This window comes from Pinus tabuliformis, chromosome 4_1 (assembly GCF_031772625.1).
Source record: "Pinus tabuliformis cultivar Carrire ecotype Pingquan chromosome 4_1, CPIR1, whole genome shotgun sequence".
Lineage (NCBI taxonomy): Eukaryota > Viridiplantae > Streptophyta > Pinopsida > Pinales > Pinaceae > Pinus > Pinus tabuliformis.
The window spans coordinates 220,017,646-220,042,420 of NC_142303.1; the positions used below are offsets into that span (position 1 = coordinate 220,017,646).

At 34.9% G+C, this 24,775-nt stretch overlaps 1 protein-coding gene across 2 annotated transcripts in view; it reads left to right on the top strand.

Annotated features, from left to right (window-relative positions):
• Positions 1-17,169: 17,169 nt before the first annotated feature.
• The window catches only part of LOC149175028 (uncharacterized), a 77,780-nt gene continuing 70,174 nt past the window's right edge, over positions 17,170-24,775 (top strand). Inside the window, exons 1-4 of one of the 2 annotated variants that reach the window (XM_089419499.1) lie at positions 17,171-17,510; positions 18,257-18,667; positions 19,296-19,348; positions 19,502-19,542. In XM_089419499.1, the coding sequence (XP_089275625.1) occupies positions 17,498-17,510; positions 18,257-18,667; positions 19,296-19,348; positions 19,502-19,542 (518 nt within the window). In that variant the 5' untranslated portion in view covers positions 17,171-17,497. Of the gene's footprint in view, positions 17,511-18,256; positions 18,668-19,295; positions 19,349-19,501; positions 19,543-24,775 lie in introns of both variants that reach the window. The other variant, XM_089419500.1, reaches the window with a different exon arrangement.

Sequence of the window (24,775 nt, forward strand, 5' to 3'; positions counted from 1 at the left end):
TTCCTTGAACTTATTCAACATCTTCGTATGACATTGCATGACCCCCTATTCCTTGACATCATCTTCTTCCACTACATTATATTTTACGGGCCTTCCTCTGGGATCATATCTAACAACATATGACCTGCTTTACCTAGAACATCTAGGTAAAATACCTGTTCATATTGGCTTGGAAGAACATATGGCTATGATCCTGGCTCAAGATTCCTTGTATCAACCATAGTAAATATGTTAGCATGCTCAATAATAGTTCTATTAGGGTCACGTTCATTGATTCGTAGCCTAAACTATTTGACATCAAACGAAATTGTTTTGAAGGATTCAAAGTCACACTCAAGTATATCATGTAGATACCCATAGTATCGATTGTCAGAGACTTTTGGATGTTTGTCACCTCTAGAGGAAACATTGATAACTTGAAATACTACAATTATCCCACTATCAGAAGTTTTCATCTTTTCATCCAACCTTTTGATGTGAAATTTGCGGCCATCGCACCACATTTTTTTGTGGTGTTTCAACTGCAATATGTCAAACAAATAAAAAGTGCATTGTTAATTGATAATCATATTTATACTTGCAAATTTTTCAAATTAAGAAAAAAACATGCCATATGCATCAATATAATTGTAAAAAAACTAAGTAGTATGGGTGAATATGCTTGCCTGATAATCTTTTAAACCATATGCTAAATAAATTTCCCTCTGTGTAAGATTGGTATCTCCACTACGTTGAGCTTCTTTGACCAATGTAGACACACCATACCATGATAACCTACCATTATTAGCTTGTTTGCATCGTTCAATCCATACCTTCATCCAATCAATGTTGTTTGCAATGTATAAATGTATTGCAACCCACTATCGACTGGTTGTATTAAAATAAAACAATTCACATATATATAATTAGTTACCATCTTATACCTTCATAATAATGGATTATGCACGAAGTCTAAAAATTAAATAAGTACCATATACATAAAAACAAAAAAGTCAAATGTGTTATAAATCTCCACTATCTACTTCCATCTCACTTGCTCATTCTACCTTTCCCCAATACGTGTTCCCGTTCAAATTTGTCTACAGAGTTGACATCCCAAATGCGATCCAATACATTAATAATTTTTCCTATTTCATGACTATATTGATGAATATAAACCATGGTTTGATATACCATATATCCCTCTACCATAGAACCCTCAGGACATTCTCTTTGTCTGACCAAAGCCTTTAGTGATTTCAAGTGCCTCTCAACCATCCACATTGATCTTGTGCGTACATGTCCACACTTTTCAATATCCTTGACTTGGTGTATGAGGTAGTGTTCTTGTGCATTGAAGAATGTCAGATGTAGATACTTTTTCATTTCATACATTAGATGATGAATTTGTTTCCTCCAATACTTTATATCTTCTTTATCGATTTCTTTAGATCACAACCATCTACAAATGAAGCAACCAAATCACAAGTTTCAACAAAAGAACTATATAGTACACGATGACAACTAAAACACATTCAGTCAAAAATATGTGACACAACAACCTATTGAACAAATTAGACTTCACACATAAATCTCCACTTACCTCATGTATTTTCCAAGATCATATATAACTTGTTTGACATTGTTGTCAAAGTTTTCTGGGAGAGATAGAGGTAGAACATACTGTAACAAAAATAATGATTGATCATTATTTTTTCCCAAATTAGTAGAAAAAAAACACTAATTAACAAGATGTTTCACCAATGTATAAATATATACACCAAAATAATTACCTTAATGAATGTATGCCAATTATGAGTTTTTACCCCACCTAATTCACCTTTCTTTGTTAGGATATTCTTTATGTTTGAAGAAAATCCAATTGGAAATTTAATTTTTTCAATAACCTCTTTAACATCCTTGCTTTGTTGCTCTGTCAATAACCATGGAAGGGTGCTTATATTTTGGCTGTCTCCATCGTTATTTAAATGAGTCACACTTTGCAATGCATGATTGGCCTCCTTAATTTCATTACAAATCTTCACAATTTTTTATTTATCTCTCCTTCCATCTAAGATTCGCCATAAGGTATCTGTTACATTCTTCCTGATGTGCATTGTATCAAACAAATGAACAATTTCTAGGTGCTCATAGTAGGTGAGTTTATTTAATTGCTCAGGATAACTTTTCATTCCTCGTGGAAGTGCGATGTTATTAATGCCTTGACGACCTACAACATGAATCATAGTTAAAGATATTATAACAATATTATTACCTGTCAATTTGTATAATGAAGAAAATACCATAAAAATATAAAATAATCCAAACAAATCATGTATATTGATACATAGACAATTCGATCCATACCTTGAGAGACTTTATTGTGTTGCAACTTCCATGCACGAGGTGCCATTCTCCGTGCTCTTAATCTAGTCTCTTCTTTCCCATTAAAAATTATTTTTTTTGGTACTTCGGTACCTATGGTTCTTAGAAAGGAAGTGCTTATACTCATAAAACACCTCATTTCCTAAGATTCTTGAACGACAAGATTTCATCTTAGGACCACAAACCAGACAAGAAAATTTACCCTTTATTTGAAGACGTAAAGAGATGGAATAATTTTTATATCAAATATTTTAAGTATGTACAATGAAGTTCGAACTATTTAAAAAACATACATGAAATGAACTTCATAAAATTAAACACTATTAAAATGCAGGGTAACATTATAACATACAAATGTGTTAGCCATGGGGCATCATGAATTGTCAATACAACCATTGCATGGAATCCAAATTCCCTTTGCGCATTTATTGTTCTAGAGATATCATACATAGTGACACCATTCCATGACTCCACTAACTCATTGATAAGAGGCTTGATATATACATTCATATCTTTGACCTGGTACTTACCTAATTGATTGAACATACAATACATAATTACTACATATATGAGTAAATAAAAAAATTTATAAGACATAATTTTTTTTAAGCTTAGCAATACCTTTCATTCATTCATCCATAAATAGGCAAGTTACAAATATATAAGTCATTTGGTGGCCTCAACCTGCCCAGTGTGAAACTAGGTTTGTTGACCACCGAATCACATTATAAGCCATCCAAAGCATAAATAGTTTGAGTCTATTTAACCAAGCCTTATAAGGTTGATAGTCTGGAAACCAACTAGTAAGAATAACACTAAAAACATAAATGCTACCTGACATATACAACCAAAATTAAGCCAAAATTAACAGGCATAACTTTGACCAACTAATCATCTGACGATTCCACTGGAGCAGGATCTTTAGCACTTGATCCTGGCAATTCAGATTGTGGCAGACATGGGATATGTCGCTCAATGCGGCCCAAGTGAGCATTCTGATTCTGCAACTAAAGTTGAATAAGCTGGAGCTTGTTTTGAATGTCTCGGAGGCTCGGCTTGACCTCACTTTGCGCTACTGTGTTGGAGGTCGCAAACATTTCTTTGGCCACTTTGCATTTCATTAACCAGTAGAGATGGAAAGATTGTTTAAGCAGAGTGAGACAGTCGCGAGTGTACCGAGGGTCCATGATTAGCTCCCCCTAATCTTTGGCTGGTGGTTCAAGCTCGACTTTCAAATTTAACTCTGCCTCCTAGGTCGTGATCAATTGTTTCACCTGCACCGGGTTCCCTTCATAGTATGCCTGAAACGTGGCCTGAAGAATCTCAGAGTTCGTTTTCCAACCCTCTACCGCACAATACTTTTCTGCATAGTGCTATGTCGCTCAGTACTCTACCGCGTAGTACTTTGTCAAGCAGTACTCTGCCACACAGTACTCTACTTCGCAATCCAACTAGAAGACTAACCAACTTCTTTTCTTGTGCCCTCTTGGTGTTTGCGACCCCTTTCGCCTCGACCCAAGGTTCCATCGTGAGGTTGAGACTTCACCATGTCTGCCAAGGTCAGGCCCCCTTTCTTCACCCTTCTTCCACCTTCCCGCGCTCATAAACCAACCCACTATACATAGGCCAAAAGTGGATACATCGTAAGCAGACCTGAAATATGATTTATAAAGAGAACCACCCGAAAGACAAGCATTAATTGAATGTATGACCAAAAAAACAAATGAAGCGTCAAACAACACTGAGTCCCTTCATAATTCCACCACCCGAGCCAACAAGCATATATAAACAGTAACCCTCCAGGAGTGGGAGGTACCACCAAAATAAAAATGGTGGCCCCCATGCACCCCTGAGCCCTGAGTCCGTAGACTCGGCCCTGATCATTTACCAGAACCCTTACTCTCCACAAGGCTTGCCCAGACAATTCAAGCTTAAAACGGGGAACCCAATTATCAACATGCAGAGGAAACATCATGAGAAAAAATTGGAAACCAGTAAACATGCTCATGCGAGAAAGGATGTTGCTAAAAAAGATAGAAATCAACATTACATAGTTAAGAAGGCCAATATTGTTAATCACAGAAACTGCTAATTTAACCAGTGTTTCCTTTCCCCTCTGGACGTGAGGCTTATCACAAGTAGCAACCCTCAACCCAAGATACAAAGATAGCATTATAACATACCAGACTTTATACGCCAACCTCGAACTGAGATAGTGAACAAATGGGTATACCTATCACATTCTTGGTGCCACGAACTTGTAAACATCAAACTTAGGCTCCATAAGAAGCTAAGGACCCGAGTTTATATGCTAGACAGATGGTCTTAACTCCACCTCTACTCCCACCACCTGTAGGCACCGAGGGTTACCAACCTTCACATCGTGGATCTGCCTTGATCTGTGACGCTTCATGTTATCACAGTGAATAAGCGTGTGAGAGCATGGGGGATACCACCCACCGTCCCAAACTAATAAATGCTTTGTCATATCAATCAAACCCAAGTGGACCTCCAATTGTTTCGCACCCCGATCGGGGATTATAAGGCATAATTGAACATATATAAGTAAACAAAAAAATATAGGACATAATTATGAGACAAACAAGACAAAAGAGATGTTACTATGTTAAAAATAAATAAAAAAATTCTAAACAAATTAATACTTGGAACAATCATTGTCAACATTATGTGCTCCCTCTTTATTGAGTTCCACAAAGGAATGTTATCGTTGATAACAAAAATGGGCCACGTCAAGTACGTAGATATGGGCTCTCCAAATGGATTGACATTATCAACAACTAATGAAAGCCTAAGATTACAAGGTTATCTTTTAAACTCTTGCCACTTTTCCTCCATATTCCTAAATGTAGATCCATCTGCAAACATTCAAAGAACACCATCTTCACTTCTATTCGTTGCATGGTAATCCATAAGTTCTGTTATGGTTTTGCACCTGAACAATTGTCATAGATGTGGAATTATGAGAATATAACAAATAACCTTGCGAGGTACCTTTTTTGTTACTTTGTCGGTTTGATATCTACTCTCATCACATTTTGGGCATTTTTCTTTCAATGCATGTTCTTTATAATACATAATATCATTATTAAGGCATGCATGGATAACTTGATACTCAATTCCAATATCTTTCATAATTGCATGTAAATCTTGGTATGTATGAGGTAAAACATTTGACAGTGGCAATAGAAATTCACCTAATAATCTACTACATAAAAAAATAGAACTGGTTAATGTACTAAATAATATTAATCGTACATATTGGATCCAATTGTTACAAATTAATTAAATGGTGATCAAAATACTAGCATTGATATATATATCTATATATATATATATATATAACAATATAAAATAATAAATTTGCTTTATCACGTATATATTACTAAATGTCACAAAATATATTACATACCTTAGGAGTTGTGTCACACATGTGTTTGGAAAACCATTCACCACATTTACATTGACCAACAACAATACAACAGAGAGGAGATGTTTTTGAGCCTTCATAAAGAGGTTTAGTTTCCCTCTCAAGTATATGTATATCAAAAGCATGATCATCATACTGGTTGCCATCATCATCCATTCCAACATTATTAAATGTCTCCTGGATCAATCTATTTGTCCCATCTTCTTCAACTATGTTATCAACATCATTATCTTCTTCCATAGGATCATTAGCTTGATCCTCAATATTATTCGCTCCATGTTCTTGAACATGCGCTTGTACTACAACCACCTCTTCCTCATCGAGCAATGCCCTAAGGGGCCCATACTATACAATTACAATCAATAAAGTAATATTAATATATATATATATATATATATATATATATATATATATATATATATATATATATCTATATATATATATATATATAAACAAAGACAACAAAGGCAAAGAGAAAGACAACTTAAGTGAGACCAAGAAACAAAGGCAACAAATCAATAATGATGCTTGTGCAATTTATCAAGATATTTAAGAATATGTTGAAAAAATATAAGAAAGATGTTACTTTTCTTAACATGTAGGAAGTGAGACACTTTCTAAGATATATAGTCACAACCATAATAAAAAACATATTGATTTTATTTTGCATTCATCATTATAATTCCATATTCTTTCTTAAGTTCACTTAGAGACTAGAATTTTTAAGAGGATGGGTGAGCAACCATAAGCTTGGGTGAGAGCAAGAAACAAATACAACAAATCAATGCAATCATGAAGCTTGTGCAATTTAACAAGATGTTTAAGATTATGTTGAATTTTTTAGGAACAATCAACACGTGTGAGCAGTAGGAATGTGTTTGACACATATTCTAATGATATGTAAGAGCGTTTAATGTAGAGAAGTGCACCAGAACTAACTCTAGCGATGTGCAAGGGTGCGACACATATAGGGGTGAACATACTTAAAAGTGACACACGCAATTGTAAGAAGACATGAAAATGACATGTGCACATGTGATTGACCTTGGAAGCGACACATGTCAGAGCGAAGATAACATGAAAACACAGCTTATTAAAGTGAAAGCAAGCCAAAACGATAGTTGCGAATGTGAAAGTGACACCAGTGAAAGCAAAAGTGTGCAAAAGACGATAGTTGAGAAAACTCACCAAAATGGAAGTATAAACGCAACCAAAGTGAGGGAAATTGTCAACAAAAGTGCGCACTGACTGTCGACATGAGTTGAACATTGCACAAACACTATCTTGATGGATGATGCTATGTTTGTTTAAGCTTACATAAAGGAAGTGTGCTTTTTTCTTTAGGCAAGTGGTAGGGAACCCACACAAGACTTTTTTTTAGGAAACCCTTTTTTACTAGGCACAACGTCAAATATCTCTCCTTCTACACAAAATGGGGTATTATTTCTTTTTGAATACTTACTTGATTTGACCAAAATGTAAAAAACTCACTCCTTTGTACTTAGTGGTACATGAATGTTATAGAATAAAAACATTGTGCCTACTTCAAAGGACATTCAAAATGGAATGTTCTGCCTTGCATGAGTGATAATAGTAGGAAAAATTTGGAAAAAAATAGCCATTGATTATTTATCAAATATTTCATTAATCTATCTTTTTGCTAAAAATATTATAGCTTTGATATTACTTCAATTAGTTTTCTCACAATTTACAACAATTGAGATCCTTTACTTATCACAAAAAGAGACTTTATATAGAGAATTCTTTACTCTATATCACTTAAGCTTAAAAAGTTCATTGTCACCTAAAACATTTTGAAACAACAAGTGTAAGGTTGTGTCCTATACCTTTTTCCTTAAAAAAGGAAAAAGAGTCTCTTTTATAAGTGAAATAGATTGTGGTTAGAAACATAACACTTTAATAATTTGTGATTTATAAATTTACACTTTTTAATAAATAAAGTAATTTTTTGTTATATAATTTTTTCATAAAAAAATGGTTTTTTATTAATTATCATCTTATCAAAATTAATAAAATGTCTCCTTTTATCTTTATCCAATCATCTTTCTCTGTGATAATTTTATGTTAATCAAATTTTTACTTAATTAAAATTTTAATGATATTTGTATTTTATTGTTTTGTTTTCTAAAATTTTATTACAATATATTATATAATTATTTTCTTCTTTCCTATAAAAAAGTATTAACTATGCCCATCTTTTAAATTATGTGCATAATATACTTTAAAAACTTATTAATAATGCCCCATAAAAACCCATGATTAACCTCTAAATCCTCTAGGTCCTAATTAACCCCCTAACACCCTAATAACATTCCCTTAAGCCATTAAACCCCTAAGCCCTTAACCCCTAACCCCTAAACACTTAAGCAATAACTCCTTATCCCTAAGCCCATAAGTAATTAACCCCTTAATCAACCCTGACGAAAATATTCAAATAATATTTCTAGTCCACATGAAGATGACAACATAGGTCAAACACCTCCCAAAAGAATATTATAAAATACATTTACAATAGAAAGACAATATAATTTACGATACAAAGACATACAATCTAAAATACAATATACATATAAACATTTACAAAAACAATCTATAATACAAAGACATAATAATGAATAACTTACAAATGGATGATATTCATGTCCACCTTCAACGTGTCCATATTCTCTGTAATGCTTTTTAGCTGATTCTATTAGAATTCTCCTTGGCCTCAAGCCCTTGTAATTTCTACAAGGGCAATAACATCTTCAATCCTTAGAAGCCCCGATGCCAATCCCACGTATCCTTGGTCTCCTTGAGGAATGTTATGTGACATTTTTTGTCACCAAACTTTTAGTGATGATTTTATTAAAAAATTAACCTCCAAATAAGCCTACAACCTTTCAAAACAATTACAATTAATATATATAGCAACTATGTCAAAATTATATGATGTTCGAGCCCATGCCTCCATGTCATCTTCTTCGTGCTGTTGATCTCTCGTCGTAGCTTCCATATTCGCGTAGTCGCCTAGAATATTGTATCCTTGAGTTGCGCTTATTCAGTCTGGAGCTTCATCATGGGTTCTGCGTGTCCCAGAGCTGCTACCATGAGTTTTCCTTCTACTAGTGTTGTGAGTTGGGACGTCAGAGCTTTGAGGCTCCTCTCTAAAAGCAATTGAAATGGTAGCAATTACGCAAGGGCGTTCCATCGTGCAACGAAACTGGAATTGGGTGGAGTGGCTGGGTTGCAGCGTCGGGACAGAGGCAGCAGGCGGCTGAGGAGCCTCTTCAGCATGCCTAGAGTCGGCCGTTTGAGCACACCCACCATGCCCTCTACTGCTGTGAGTGGCAGGATAACGACCCGCGAAATGAGTCGTCGTCAAGGGGGAGGAGGAATCCGAAGGGCTAGAGTGAGAGAGGGACAGCGAGGGGGGGGCAAATTTCTCTTCCTCTGCTACAGCCTCTTCTACAGCGCAGCCTGTGACGCAGACGAGGCATATTCGCCTAGTCGGAATTGGGTCGATGAGGACTAGGAGGCGCAAAACGAGGGATAGAATGGCCAGTAGGAGCAGGAGAATCAGGAATTCGAGGTTCAGAAGCAGGATTCAGGGCCGAAGCAACAGTTCGAAAGCAGCAAAGAAGATTATGCGAGAAGTGGGCACCTTCAACCATTTCAATATAGCAAAGAATCTAGCAACGTCTCCCCATTGTTGTGTGCGAGCTTGACTCTACAGTAGCAGGGAGACAGTTGCAATTCAAAGGAGGCAGAACAGGGGGAGGGTGGTCTGAAATTGCCATTTTATGGATCAAAATGAGGTTTCCTCAGCCCGCACAAAGCATTAAAACACCATTAATTTCGGCCGTGAGCTTCTAGGTGGAAGCGTGGGTGGCCATGTGGCCGTGCCACTTGCCAGCCTAGATTTGCTATGCTGTACTGGCGCTATTAAACACCCACATCTGGGAAATATATTATTGATATTAATATTCATATACATTAATTATATATTAATAATATTATATATAATTATAATAAATTGGACTACACATTGTCATATTGGATAGAGTGTCAGATATCCATTGGTAAAAGAACTTCCGTTGGATATTTGACGACAAGAGGGATTATAGGAAAAATGTCGGATAATCGACGAGAAAAGAAATTCCGTCAAATATTTGACCATTAAAGAACTCTCGTCAAATATTTGACAGGCGTCGGGATTAAAAATAAATTAAAAGAATTGCTCTATCACGTATATATTACTAAATGTTACAAAATATATTACATACCTTAGGAGTTGTGTCACACATGTGTTTGGAAAACCATTCACCACATTTACATTGACCAACAACAATACAACAGAGAGAAGAGATACTTTTTAGCCTTCATAAAGAGGTTTAGTTTCCCTCTCAAATATATGTATATCAAAAGCACGGTCATCATACTAGTTGCCATCATCATCCATTCCAACATTATTAAATGCCTCCTGGATCAATCTATTTGTCCCATCTTCTTCAACTATGTTATCAACATTATTATCTTCTTCCATAGGATCATTAGCTTGATCCTCAATATTATTCGCTCCATGTTCTTGAACAAGAGCTTGTACTATAACCACCTCTTCCTCATCGAGCAATGCCCTAAGGGGCCCATACTATACAATTACAATCAATAAAGTAATATCAATATATATATATATATATATATATATATATAGCAAATATTGAAACGTCGATATAACAATCGTTTACAATTATAATATATAAGGAAAACAAAGACAACAAAGGCAAAGAGAAAGACAACTTAAGTGAGACCAAGAAACAAAGACAACAAATCAATGATGATGCTTGTGCAATTTATCAAGATATTTAAGAATATGTTGAAAAAATATAAGAAAGATGCTACTTTTCTTAACATGAAGGAAGAGAGACACTTTCTAAGATATATAGTCACAACCATAATTAAAAACATATTGATTTTATTTTGCATTCATCATTATAATTCCATATTCTTTCTTAAGTTCACTTAGAGACTAGAATTTTTAAGAGGATGAGTGAGCAACCATAAGCTTGGGTGATAGCAAGAAACAAATACAACAAATCAATGCATTCATGAAGCTTGTGCAATTTAACAAGATGTTTAAGATTATGTTGAATTTTTTTAGGAACAATCAACACGTGTGAGCTGTAGGAATGTGTTTGACACATATTCTAATGATATGTAAGAGCGTTTAATGTAGAGAACTGCAGTAGAACTAACTCTAGCGACGTGCAACGGTGTGACACATAGAGGGGTGAACATACTTAAAAGTGACACACGCGATTGTAAGAAGACATGAAAACGACATGTGCACATGCGATTGACCTTGGAAGCGACACATGTCAGTGCGAAGATAACATGAAAACATGACTAATTAAAGTGAAAGCAATCCAAAACGACAGTTGCAAATGTGAAAGTGACACTTGTGAAAGCAAAAGTGTGCAAAAGACGATAGTTGAGAAAACTCACCAAAATAGAAGTACAAACGCAACCAAAGTGAGGGAGGTTGTCAACAAAAGTGCGCACTGACTGTCGACATGAGTTGAACATTGCACAAGCACTATCTTGATGGACGATGCTATGCTTGTTTAAGCTTACATAAAGGAAGTGTGCTTTTTTCTTTAGGCAAGTGGTAGGGAACCCACTAAAGACATTTTTTTAAGAAACCCTTTTTTACTAGGCACGACATCAAATATCTCTCCTTCTACACAAAATGGGGTATTATTTCTTTTTGAATACTTATTTGATTTGACCAAAATGTAAAAAACTCACTCCTTTGTACTTAGTGGTAAGTGAATGTTATAGAATAAAAACATCGTGCCTACTTCAAAAGACATTCAAAATGGAAAAAATAGTGATAATAGTAAGAAAAATTTGGAAAAAATAGCCATTGATTATTTATCAAATATTTCATTAATCTATCTTTTTGCTAAAAATATTATAGCTTTGATATTACTTCAATTAGTTTTCTCACAATTTACAACAATTGAGACCCTTTACTTATCACAAAAAGAGACTTTATATAGAGAATTCTTTACTCTATATCACTTAAGCTTAAAAAGTTCATTGTCACCTAAAACATTTTGAAACAACAAGTGTAAGGTTGCTTCCTACACCTTTTTCCTTAAAAAAAGAGAAAGTGTATCTTTTATAAATGAAATAGATTGTGGTTAGAAACACAACACTTTAATAATTTGTGATTTATAAATTTACACTTTTTAATAAATAAAGTAATTTTTTGTTATATAATTTTTTTCCTAAAAAATGCTTTTGTTTTTGTTTTTTGTTTTTTTTACCTAAATTAATAAAATGACTCATTTTATCTTTATCCAATCATCTTTCTCTATAATAATTTTATTTTAATAATTTTTTTACTTAATTAAAATTTTAATGATATTTGTATTTTATTAGCCCCACGGGGGTAGGCGAGTTGGTAATCACAATGCGGTGAAGTTCGTTTGAAAGGCGGGCTCCGTACTAAAGGTTACAAGTTCAATTCCCCCCGGACTAACCCGAAGTTGTGGAGAGGGGTGGGCACAGTTTCCCAGGGGTTATAGTGGTAGCGATCAGAATCGACCCCGTGTAATGCGAGTTGCGAGGCTGCTCCAGTTGCCAATTCCTCTGTTAACAAAAAAAAGATATTTGTATTTTATTGTTTTGTCTTCTAAAATTTTATTACAATATATTATATAATTATTTTCTTCTTTCCTATAAAAATGTATTAACTATGCCCATCTTTTAAATTATGTGCATAATATACTTTAAAAACTTATTAATAATGCCCCATAAAAACCCATGATTAACCTCTAAATCCTCTAGGTCTTAATTAACCCCGTAACACCCTAATAGCATTCCCTTAAGCCATTAAACCCCTAAGCCCTTAACCCCTAACCCCTAAACACTTAAGCAATAACTCCTTATCCCTAAGCCCATAAGTAATTAACCCCTTAATCGACCCTAACGAAAATAATCAAATAATATTTCTAGTCCACATCAAGATGACAACATAGGTCAAACACCTCCCAAAAGAATATTATAAAATACATTTACAATAGAAAGACAATACAATTTACAATACAAAGACATACAATCTAAAATACAATATACATATAAACATTTACAAAAACAATCTACAATACAAAGACATATAATGAATAACTTACAAATGGATGATATTCATGTCCACCTTTAGCGTGTCCATATTCTCTACAATGCTTTTTAGCTGATTTTATTAGAATTCTCCTTGGCCTCAAGCCCTTGCAATTTCTACAAGGGAAATAACATCTTCAATCCTCAGAAGCCCCCGATGCCAATCCCACGTATCCTTGGTCTCCTTGAGGAATGTTATGTGACATTTTTTGTCACCAAACTTTTAGTGATGATTTTATTAAAAAATTAACCTCCAAATAAGCCTACAACCTTTCAAAACAAATACAATTAATATATATAGCAACTATGTCAAAATTATATGATGTTCAAGCCCATATATATAATAATAATAATAATATAATATAAATATTAATATACATTAATTATATATTAATAATATTATATATAATTATAATATTAATGTTATATTTATTTTAATTAGTTAAACTCAATGTAAAGCGGTCCCATATTAGACATTGTCAGCGGAAAAAGCCATTAATGGTGGAATTGAACGTTATGCAACAGTTATTTGCCATTTGTCGGAAATTGGACTACACATTGTCATATTGGATAGAGTGTCGGATATCCATTGGTAAAAGAACTTCCGTTGGATATTTGACGACAAGAGGGATTATAGGAAAAATGTCAGATAATCAACGAGAAAAGAAATTCTGTCAAATATTTGACCATTAAAGAACTCCCATCAAATATTTGACAGGCGTCAGAATTTAAAAAAAGAAAAATAAAAAAGAAGAAGACATTTAACTTCCGACACTTTTTCTGATTTTATTCGTTCCGTTGAAATTTCCACCCAAATGTAGTAGTGCATACGCAATAGTTTCTCAAAGAAATAAATTGCTCATAGAATCAGATTCTAATAGCCTATTTAATGATAGAATTTCAGGCTTCCCTCCCAACCCACTCACATTCATAGACAAGTTTTTCATGGGGGAACATTTGTCAACAAAAAAAAGACATTTAACTTCCGACACTTTTTCTGATTTTATTCGTTCCGTCGAAATTTCCGCCCAAATGTAGTAGTGCATGCGCCATAGTTTCTCAAAGAAATAAATTGCTCATAGAATTATATTCTAATAAACTATTTAACGATAGAATTTTAGGCTTCCCTCCCAACCCACTCACATTCATAGACAAGTTTTTCATGGGGGAACATTTGTCAAGGTCTTCATGGCTCTAAGGACCCTGGATATTATACTTTATCTACCCTAAAGAATCTCCTTCAATGCTATTTCTTGTGCAATGTGAATAACTGACTTCTAACCTACCTTATTAGACCATCTGTCCAAGGGAAAATTTAACCATAAGCCCCTAAAGACCAAGCAGACTATCAACATCTAAAGATGTAAGGTTCTTGTATAATTGAAGTAGAGGGTTTAGATGGACAAGAGAGAATAATGGATGGAACTTTTGAAAGGGACACACTAATCGTCGCCCCTATAACTGGGATAGGTGTTGACACTCCAAATGAAAAAGTGACACGAGTATTCAAGGGATGAGTAGTCAAAGGAAGAACAAGGGAGAGAAGTGTAACTCCTCTATCATAATTGTGAACGTTTCCTTACCCGTAGAAAATATTGACTGAGAAGTTGACTCCCAAATTTTTTCAAGTATGTCTTATCATGACTTTGTCAAGTCTAAATTTTCACACGACACATTTTGTTGGACCTTCTCCTACACCAACTCCATTGTACTCGTGGAATAGGGAACTAAAATACCCCTAATGATTAGGTCCACTTGATGATTCTCGATAAGAGATGTTAGTGCCTAATCCAATCTTGAAATTTCATTTTTGTTCTAGTCTAAATGCTTCAAAAATCCAACTCTGCATGTAATGATCATATAAGAGCCGACAAGTATCTTTGGCATTTGATCATGTGGAGTATTCACCCTTTCCTCCAATGACCCACCAACCTTTATATTCAAAGGCACAACTTGGTTTCATGGAGAATGAGGAAGATGACAACTCCCTATAAAATGTATGGCTGTATGACATCTATAACATATAAAAAGGACATCCAAATGGTTCAATGTTTACACGAAGGAAATGCCTCCATTTACAAATTGAATGGTCTTAAATAGACCCTGTATAACATCTATCTCAACCAAAATGTTAGCCAGACTACGAAGATTGTTATCCTTGAACTCTAAGTTACCCATGATAAACTTACTAATAAAATCACAATAATCTTAAAGATTGTCTTATTCCATAACTCCAATGTTAGATTGGGCAGGTTAACCCAATTTGGAATACTTGCATCCATGGTAGAATGAACATCGAAGAGGGATTCCACAATTTCAACCCTGGCATATTGTGGTCTACGAACCACCTTTGCAAAACGATCTTATGCCTATCATCCCCATTCCTAAAAACAAACCCATATTGACCCCTCAATAGACAATGGTAGATGGGGATGTAACCCATGGGAGGGCTCCAATTTTGTTATAACCAAGAAACTATCTATCTCATATATACTTTGCACCTAAAGTACTTACCAACTAGGATTTTTTGTAGCAGATCCATGACTTAATCCAACTGTAAATTACTACCCACCACCAATGAAACACCATGACCATGAGAGAAAATGGTTCTTTTCCACTTTCAACCTTTCTGTGATGACGAAGAACCGGGCATAGGCCCCTAAAGTTCATCCAAATCGATGTTTGAACCAATGAACCTGCCACCTTGACCTGTGAAATGTGATATTGGTGCATTAAACTGTGAATTGGAGCATCGTCTAAAGTCAAAGAGGTATGAGGATGGATGTGAATAATAGGAAGTGCATTAATATATCCCACTATGTCTGCATGAGAAAGTTGTGATTTGGAGGTAGATTCATTGATCAGGGAATCCTATCCTACTAGATCTTGTAAGGAGTTGTCAGATACAAGTGAGCAAGATGGATTAACATACACTGTGTCTACCATGCAATGACTTAAAAGATAACCACAATGACCATCCACATATTGAAATGAGGAGCACATGAGAGATTATTGTATAAATATTGATCTTTTGATAATGAATAGTTTGAGTAGTCCACCAACTGGATTTCCTCACCAGTTAAAGAGCAACCTTTGTTGATGGTTAAAGTAAATGTCATGTTCATCTAATCCAAAACATATGATGTTAAAATAATGATCAGCTAACTTCTTGACCAATGGTTAAATTTAAAAGACAATTAAGCTTGACAAAAAGATACCTAGTGAAAAGAACATTAAGATCCTAGTTTTTATAAAATCTTATTTCAACCTATAAAATTTCTTTTTTTGGAAAATCATTTAAAGATATGTGGATGGTTAACTTAAATTTATACCCATTAACATATGCTCCAAACTAGTAATATTAATTGCACTTAATGTATAAATTTCACAAGCACTTATACCTATTAAATATTTTATTATTATTATTATTTTATAATGGGTTTCTTTTGAAAAATACTTTTGCATGATGTTTTATATCTACTTTTGTTTGTCATTAAAGTTATATATATAACTAACTAACTTGAACACATAAGTCTAACCAATCTAGCCACCCTTTTTAATTTTGATTATGTCTTGATTAATAAAGAGTATTCATTGTGATCATAATTTTTTTTATTGTTGAAAAAATTATTATTAAAATGTATTTGAAGAAGTGCCATTATGATGATTCCATGAATTTGCAACAAAGACTTCCTACTTCCAAATCTAATAAACATTGCCTTCTAGCTCCAACCACATGATAGTTCTAACTTCTAATTAATTTTTTAATATTACTAAATGACTCATAATATATATATTTTAAACAGTGAGACAACTTATCATATCTGAGTTGCCAAATCAATAATATTGTCAAATAAATAATGATGACAACTCTAACCACAAATAAAGACTCACTCATCATCGTTATTAAAAATAAAACTTAAATTGTGAACTTATCTACAATTTTAAATAACTTGCAAAATTTAAACTTAACATATATGATGGTTAAATAAAACACCCAATAAATATATACCCAACCATATACTTTCACAGACCTTCCTTCCAACGCAAAATAGAACGAGGAAATGGCAATAAGCTTTCTAAAATTTGAATAATTTTGGAGCCCATGTTCATCGCCTCCATAGGCTTCGCAACGGGTGAAGATATTTAGTCTATGAGTTGGACAAAACCTAGAACCCTTTTTAATTTCATTTTTAAAAGCACAGATATATAGCATCCTATATGTGCTTTGTCTCGCCTGTTTTTTCTTCGATTTATCCCTTGCACGCTTGTTTATGTGGTTCTCCATTCATCCAGCTGCCTGGTACTCTCTTCGCATTTGTGCTGCACACGAAGACCACAAAGGTCGTCATATTTCCATGGCCGTTGGGGGGTTTAGCTTGGCAAAATACCTGGAATTCGTTTAAGCATACATACTCACATTAGCCCAAAGAGGAGCCTTTACTTTGATGTTCGGAGAGGGTGGTCAATGAGCTCTGGTTGGGGTGTTTCGATTGCCTCATGCCTTTATCAGGTCAGCCATGGTTCTCTCTCTTTCTGCATTTATTATCTGCTTCAGTTTCATGGTAGCAATTATAGTCATAATAATATTTGAGCTTGTTTTTTTTCAAACTGAGGGCTAGAGTGAAGCTTGGTACTAAGCTATGCCAATTCTGGTTACAGGTATATTCGGCTTTAAATGTATATTCACAGGACTCAAAATCAATACAACAATATTTATAGTTATTAACATAAAAAATAATACAATAATATTCATAGCCATTACAGCAATAATTATCCAGACAGAGATTATAATTGATGATAGCTAACAGAAATTTGAACCTAGAGGTTTGAACATAAGCAGCTAAGATAACAACTGCCCAACCATAAGATAATCCCAATTGACAATATGACTTCAAGATTGCCCAACTGAATCCCAAAATTTGTTTCGTGGGTTATTCGTCTGAACTCACAAATGCGACTTAGATACCGTATTAGCTGGGGTTTCAAGTTCATATTATGCCGGGCGGGTGTCCATGTTCAGTGCATTGGTATAAATTCAACTCACCATCAGACACACCGCGGTGGTTCGGGTGTGCACATATGGAAAATTAATGGATCTCCCAGCCTCACGAGGGTTGCAGAGTGCACCTTGCAGCTTTCTTTCATCTTTTGCGAAGCGAAATATAAGTGTTTTTCTTTAAGAATTCATTGGTTTTATTTTGTTCGAAAACAAAATCCCTGATCTGGAGGAAAAAATTCCATTTGTTTGTTGGACAGATACCATTACATTGCAGTCATCTTTGCCGTCTGGCGTTGTTGTGGAGTGGTTGTCTCCATCGTCCCATGGAAGAAATTTAGCAAACTTCGTTCGCATTAAAAACAATAAACTATCTTCAAGATGGAAGACTGGACTGCAGCTTTCCAGCGGAGGAGCTTCCAAATCCAGACATTTGATAATGCTGGGATCCATTGTGATCAAAGCTGTGGCGATGATTTCACCAGTAGAGAATGCCCGTCCTGTATTTGAAGAGAATGTAAATATAGACAGCAGAGTACAGAGTGGATTAGATAGAATCTCTATAGATGATACGAAAGAAATGCCTTCCAAGAAGGACCAATGGAGATTGAGAATCAGTAAAGCCAATAAAGGAAAAGTACCCTGGAACAAAGGCAGAAAGCACAGCCCAGGTAAATTCCCACACAGATCATCAGATTTACAGGATGTGTATGTATAGTATTTATGTAGTTAGTTTCGTTTATGTAAGGGTCATGCCATGAGAATGGGTTCTGTTTTTCCTGGGGTAATTAATGATACGTATGAGATATAGATACCAATTACTTTGTAATATTTGATTTACAAAGGATTGTCATGCCTAGAGACTCGAAAATCATATTACTGTTAAAATTGAGTCCCATGTACCGTCACAAGAAATTCTACACACGAAGTTCATAAAAGCAAAATTTGAAGATGAACTGAGATATCAGTAAAAGCACCTATCTGCGTAACATTTTTTGTTTGGGCCTGACACTTCTGAAAGCTCTGATTCAAATGCCAAGATGGCTTCTGTTTAACTCACACCAGGTTTTCCGTCTAGTCTTACTTTATCAGGCACAATTTATCTGGACAATCACTCAAGAGGTTTCATTGTATTTTATGTTCTAAGAGAGTATGTTTGACTTCTCTAGTTAGATGTTACTGAGTATTTGTTGGCATTGAGTTATATTGTGAGTTGTCTGGATATAACCAGTATGCTATTCGGTAAAAGATTATGTCATATGCTGTTACAAAATATTAATGGTTGTTGTTGTACTACAGAAACTGTTGCACTGATACGGGAAAGAACGAAGCAGGCAATGCAAGACCCCAAGGTGATGTCATGTAAGAAGTGAAATTTATTTTAGAGTCGAATGTACTCGAGTATACCCACTTGAATAATGGCCAGGGAATTAAGTTGTTTTGTCAATTTCAATGTGCAGAATCTGCTCTTCTAAGGTTTTACTTGATGTTATTTCGATTTGCAGGTTAAAAAGAAAATCATAGACTGGGCCGGTCATCCTCATAGGTAAGTTGGCTTTTTAATTTTGCTAGCATATACTTGCTGTTTCCATGTTTCTTTTTGACTTGTAAGGCACATTCCTTGTTGAAGTCAATTCCCTTTCAGACGATACATGGTCTCACAACGTGCATAATCTTCTCTATTGCAATAAACATATTTAGATCGTAGAAGTCATTACACATGTTAGGGTTGAAGTTTGAAATTTTCTTAACTCTCTTGTACAAGGGTGACATTGCTTAGGGCTATAGGAATTACATTGAAAGATGAAATTAGAGGCATAGAAATTATTTGGGAGGCCTAGTAGGCATTGTGAACTGAGTTGGGAATGGGATCCCATCATCATTCCCTCGTTATAACATGCATATGTATAATAATATGAAAGATATAATAACATTATGATATCACATATGAGAGTAGCGGCATATGACATACAATAGTATGTGTGTGTAGTGCAATGTCATATGTGAGATAAGGAATGCGCTGTCACAGGCCAAGATGCTCCACTGGCTTCACAGCTGTTTCTAAATATTGAAAGATATTTACTTTGACAAAACTTTAAAATGAAGGCTAAGTTGTAGGAAACATGGGACCCCTCTGCACTAGTCGCATTTTGGTATAGAAACCCCAAAACGCGGCTAAAACGTGTTTCACTTTTTTGGAGTTTGTCATGTATGGAACTAGCATTTAATTAAGAGCATCAAGCCCTCTATGTACCTTAATATCAATGGCATTGATTGTTGAACCCTTGTATCATAACCCTAGTAAAAGTATACCCATCACTTCAACAAAATTTAGATTTGACATGTTAAGCTTTTTCTATCTCATTTTAATGCTTAGAGGGTGATATTGATGATGAGAATCCCAACATAAGCAATGATTTCAACAATATGGAGGTATTTTTTATAGCATGATTTTCTTGGACCTCTACACTTGCTCATTTATTCATGAATTTGTATATGTATTCTAAATTATAACGTTAAAACTTAAATGCTTTCTTTCAAGGTTTCAGAGTGTATATATATATATATCCCCATTTCCTATTTTTTGGGGGTCACGTTTCCAGTGCGTTCCCATTTCAGATACACATTTTTGTTTCCTCGTACCATGCAACTTAGAATGAAAGTCCTATATTGTAATATAATTGCATTTAGAGAATCATATAAGGTAAGTTGGCTTCTTAATTTTGTTAGCATATACCTTGTTTCCATGTTTCTCTTTGCTTTGTAAAGCTCATTCCTTGTTGAAGTCTGTTGTCGCACAGATTGTCTGGGCAGCGCGACAACGCTCAGACCGGGGGCTGTCACCTTGATCCTCGATCTCTTCATTTAAGCCGTCTCCCGAGGCTAAGGGGGTTAGACCCTATGGGATAAAGGGAGACCAACTGTGGACTAGTTGGGTTGGGAGACACAACAAGGCAATTTAGCACCTGATTGATTTTAGAAATTAATGTACCAATCCCTTATGGAGTTAATGATTAAATGATTATTTATTAAATGTTGCAGAAATATGAACCTTGTAAAACAATCATTTATCATCAAATATCTCAAGCAATACAAGCTATTCAATAAACTCACAATACTTTAATAATGATCCAGCGATTAAATTTCTAAAGATTAAATGCTTTAAACAACCATACAATTTAAATGCTAACCAATTACCACTTTCATATAGCTAACTTTAAATAAACATTTAAGTGCATTTAACTATAGAGAAATGGAACATAGATACCACAAAAGACACTAAAAATGAATTTTCAATTTTTTTCAAATTTTTAAAATATTTATAAAAATTCAAAGTTTAAAATAAAACAAAACTAAAGTCTAAAAAAATCTAAACCATAGAACAAAATTTCAAATAAAAACCTAAGGATTAACTTTTTATGCTTTTTTGGGATTTTTATATTTATTATATATTTAAAATGATTTTTGTAAAATTCTAAGATTAATCTAAATAAAATTAAAATCTAGTCTAATCTAAAAAAAAATTAAAAAAAGAAAATTTTCAGCGTTTTCTAGATTTTTTTTTAATTTTTTTTTTAGTTTTTATGATCATTTGATGATTTATTTTAAAGTCAAAATAAACAAAATTTAAATCTAAATTAAAACTGAGAAGAAATAAATCTAAAACTAGAAATTTATTAAAAAATCTAATTCTAAAAAAAAAATGAAAAGCAACCACTCACCTGATCATATATATAACAAAAATGAAAATCGAATTTAAAAAAGAGAAAACTAACTTTTAGATATATATATATATATATATTTTTAAATTATGAATTCTTAAAACAAAACTAAATTAAAAGAAAAAAGAAACCGAAATCTATTCTAACCTAAGTCGAATGGAATCAAAAGAGTATGCTATCCCTAACACACACGATATCGAATAAAAATCGAATGTTTTGTAAATCGTTGTGCAGGTCAGCGTGCAAGACGGACGGATGAGGGAATGGTAGGTGCAATGGGAGCTGCGTGAGAGATGGACGGATGGCGTGAGGGAGAAAATTCGACGGCACAGGAGCAGCGAAAGATGCAGGTGGAGAAATAGTTTGCGAATTATGAAGACTGGCTGTGGATAGGAAAAGAGCGTATAGCTGGAAAGAAACAACATTTGAGAGCAACTCGACGCACTGAAAGGGAGAGCGATTTGAGGGAAGAAGGCTTGACGGGTTGGACGGAAACCAGCGTGCAGGTATAACAACGGTTGACGGTATGAGGAAGCTGCCTGGGAGTGGCAGCAATGAAATGTGGACGCAGAAGCTTGGACGGCGGCGGAAGAGGGAGAACATTGCAGCGTAAGGAGGGCAGCTGCGTGAGAGGCAGGGTTTCAATGCTTGTCGATAGCGTAGGGCGATTTGCTGCATAGGGTGAGCAGCCACGAAGATGTTTGATGATAGGTCGAGGGGATGCCAGAGGGATGGCTGGACAGAGTTACGTGCGGCTTGGGCAGCGTGGATGAGGAGTGCGTGTGAGGGTCTGAGCGATGGATTTGAAGGAAGAAAACGCAGGCCTGCAAGGAGGGGAGGAGGGCTCAAATGGAAACAATGAAGCTGCAGATTGGCTGATCGATGGTAATGCATTGATTGGATGGCAGAGCTGCAGCTTGAAGGACGCCCTGGGCAGCAAATAAACTGAACTGGTGACCCAGAAACCCCCGAACAAATGGCCTTTCCAGAAAACTTAGTTAAAATTTAAAATCTTTCTGCTTCGGATTGCCTGATGAAAACCCCGCAAAATTTTCCAAAAATGAAGTAAATATTCTTGCGAGAACTGAACCTGAGGCCAGATCTTGCCCTCCAGGGCCTAGATCTGGCTTCGAACAAAATGTTTTCTTCCGACCTGCAACTTGCAATATCAAAAACTGAGCATCCAAAAATATGAAAGAAACAAAACTATAAATCCTAAAACCAGCTAAATAATTACAGTATTCACGAACTAACGACTCTAAGCAGCTAGATTTGTCAATAATCCACATAAATATTTTCAGAATTTTAGATTTACTATGAGATACTTCAGAAAACCTCTCATGCATTCAAATGATAAATTTAAATGATAAACCCAGGATCAAAACTGGCTGGGCTCTTCAAAAAAGTGCTTCTCTGGAGTTGGCTGGTTCAGCCAAGAACTTCCCCAAACGCCCGTTGATCTTCACAATCTAGATTTCCCTGCACAGCTTACTTCCAACCATCAACAAAGAGGGAGAAAACAATACTAAAATCCAAATCCAATGGAGATACCTGCCCTTATTTTCAGAAATTCTATTACCATTCAAACCCTAGTGACTAAACAAGATACCTGTGTTTAACATCACTCTTCATCAAGCTACTACCAATGGCTGAAGTTAAATTTATGCAGAAAAATGAAACATCTTACAACATTTCAGAAGAGTAACACCAACGAGATTTTCAACCCCAAAGTCTTTCTTTATTCACAAAAAAGAGGATTACAAGAGAGCTTTCTTCAGCACAAGACTCACAGATCGAATGATCTCAAATGATCCCTGACACCCTATTTAAAGAAAAATTTCCCAACGGCTAGTTCGAGTGATCCATGTCAAAGTGATCTCGACCGTCGATGAGGATCAAAATCCCTTTTAATCTCATCCATCGAAATTTTAAATGCATTTTAATATATTAAAAAATTAAAACTTTGCATTTATTTCTTAAAACTTTGACTTATTATTATTTTATTAATTTATTAATTTATTAATTTTTTATATTTTTTTAATTAATTATTTTTATTTTTTCTATATTTTTTTATTAGACCCTCGAACTTAGCCTTTGGAAAAATCACCTAGGACCTAGGACTTATGAGGGGATAAAACATTTTCTAACCCTCAAGACACTTTACATCATGACTTTTACAATTTTACATCTCAAGGGAGAAAACCCATTTGACATAGACTCTCATAGACTACCCAGTTCTGTGACACAAATATAATCTAGCAGATCAAACAATTTGTAATAACCTAACCAAATAGTTAGAATTATTTCCAAATTACTTTTACATAGACTCGAAGCACACTAGGATTCCCCTAAGATTCTAATGACAAAATCCATTCCGGCTTTGGGGTTAGGCTGAAGGAAAACTCTGCCGATCATGGATCGGTGAGACAAAAAACCTTCCGGAACGTAGATCATCACTAGAAAATTAGGTTTACCTAGGCAAATACATACATGACACAGATTTGCTAAGATTATTTACAATTTACACATGCAGACTGGGTTTACAAAATAACATGATTGGGTCGACGATGATTATCGAATGGCACGGACATGTCGATTAAGTGCTATCCCTTTTGCGAAAAAAGGGGGTGTACTACTTGGGTAGTTGACACGTAGTGATCAACATCTGGCTCTACTCGGGGACATGTTGCTGCACTGTAGGAATGTGAGAATCCAGAATCTGCATCCATGCGACACACAACAAAATATAAGTAGCGTCCCTATCAGATGATACGTGATTTCACTAGTTACATAATCTGCTCTATTGCAATAGACATATTTAGATTGTAGAAGTCATTACACATGGTAAGGCCGAAGTTTGAAAATTTCTTAACTCTCTTATACAAGGGTGACATTGCTTAGGACCAATGTTCCACCAAGTTTCCAGGACGAGGAGACGCGGGAAGGGGGAAATGCACAGGGGAGACGTGTGGGAGCACCCCTAAATTTTAAGGAAATTCAAGGGGGGCAGGGGGACGTCGTAGTGTGTGTATTCCTATACTTGAAAGACATTTCTTT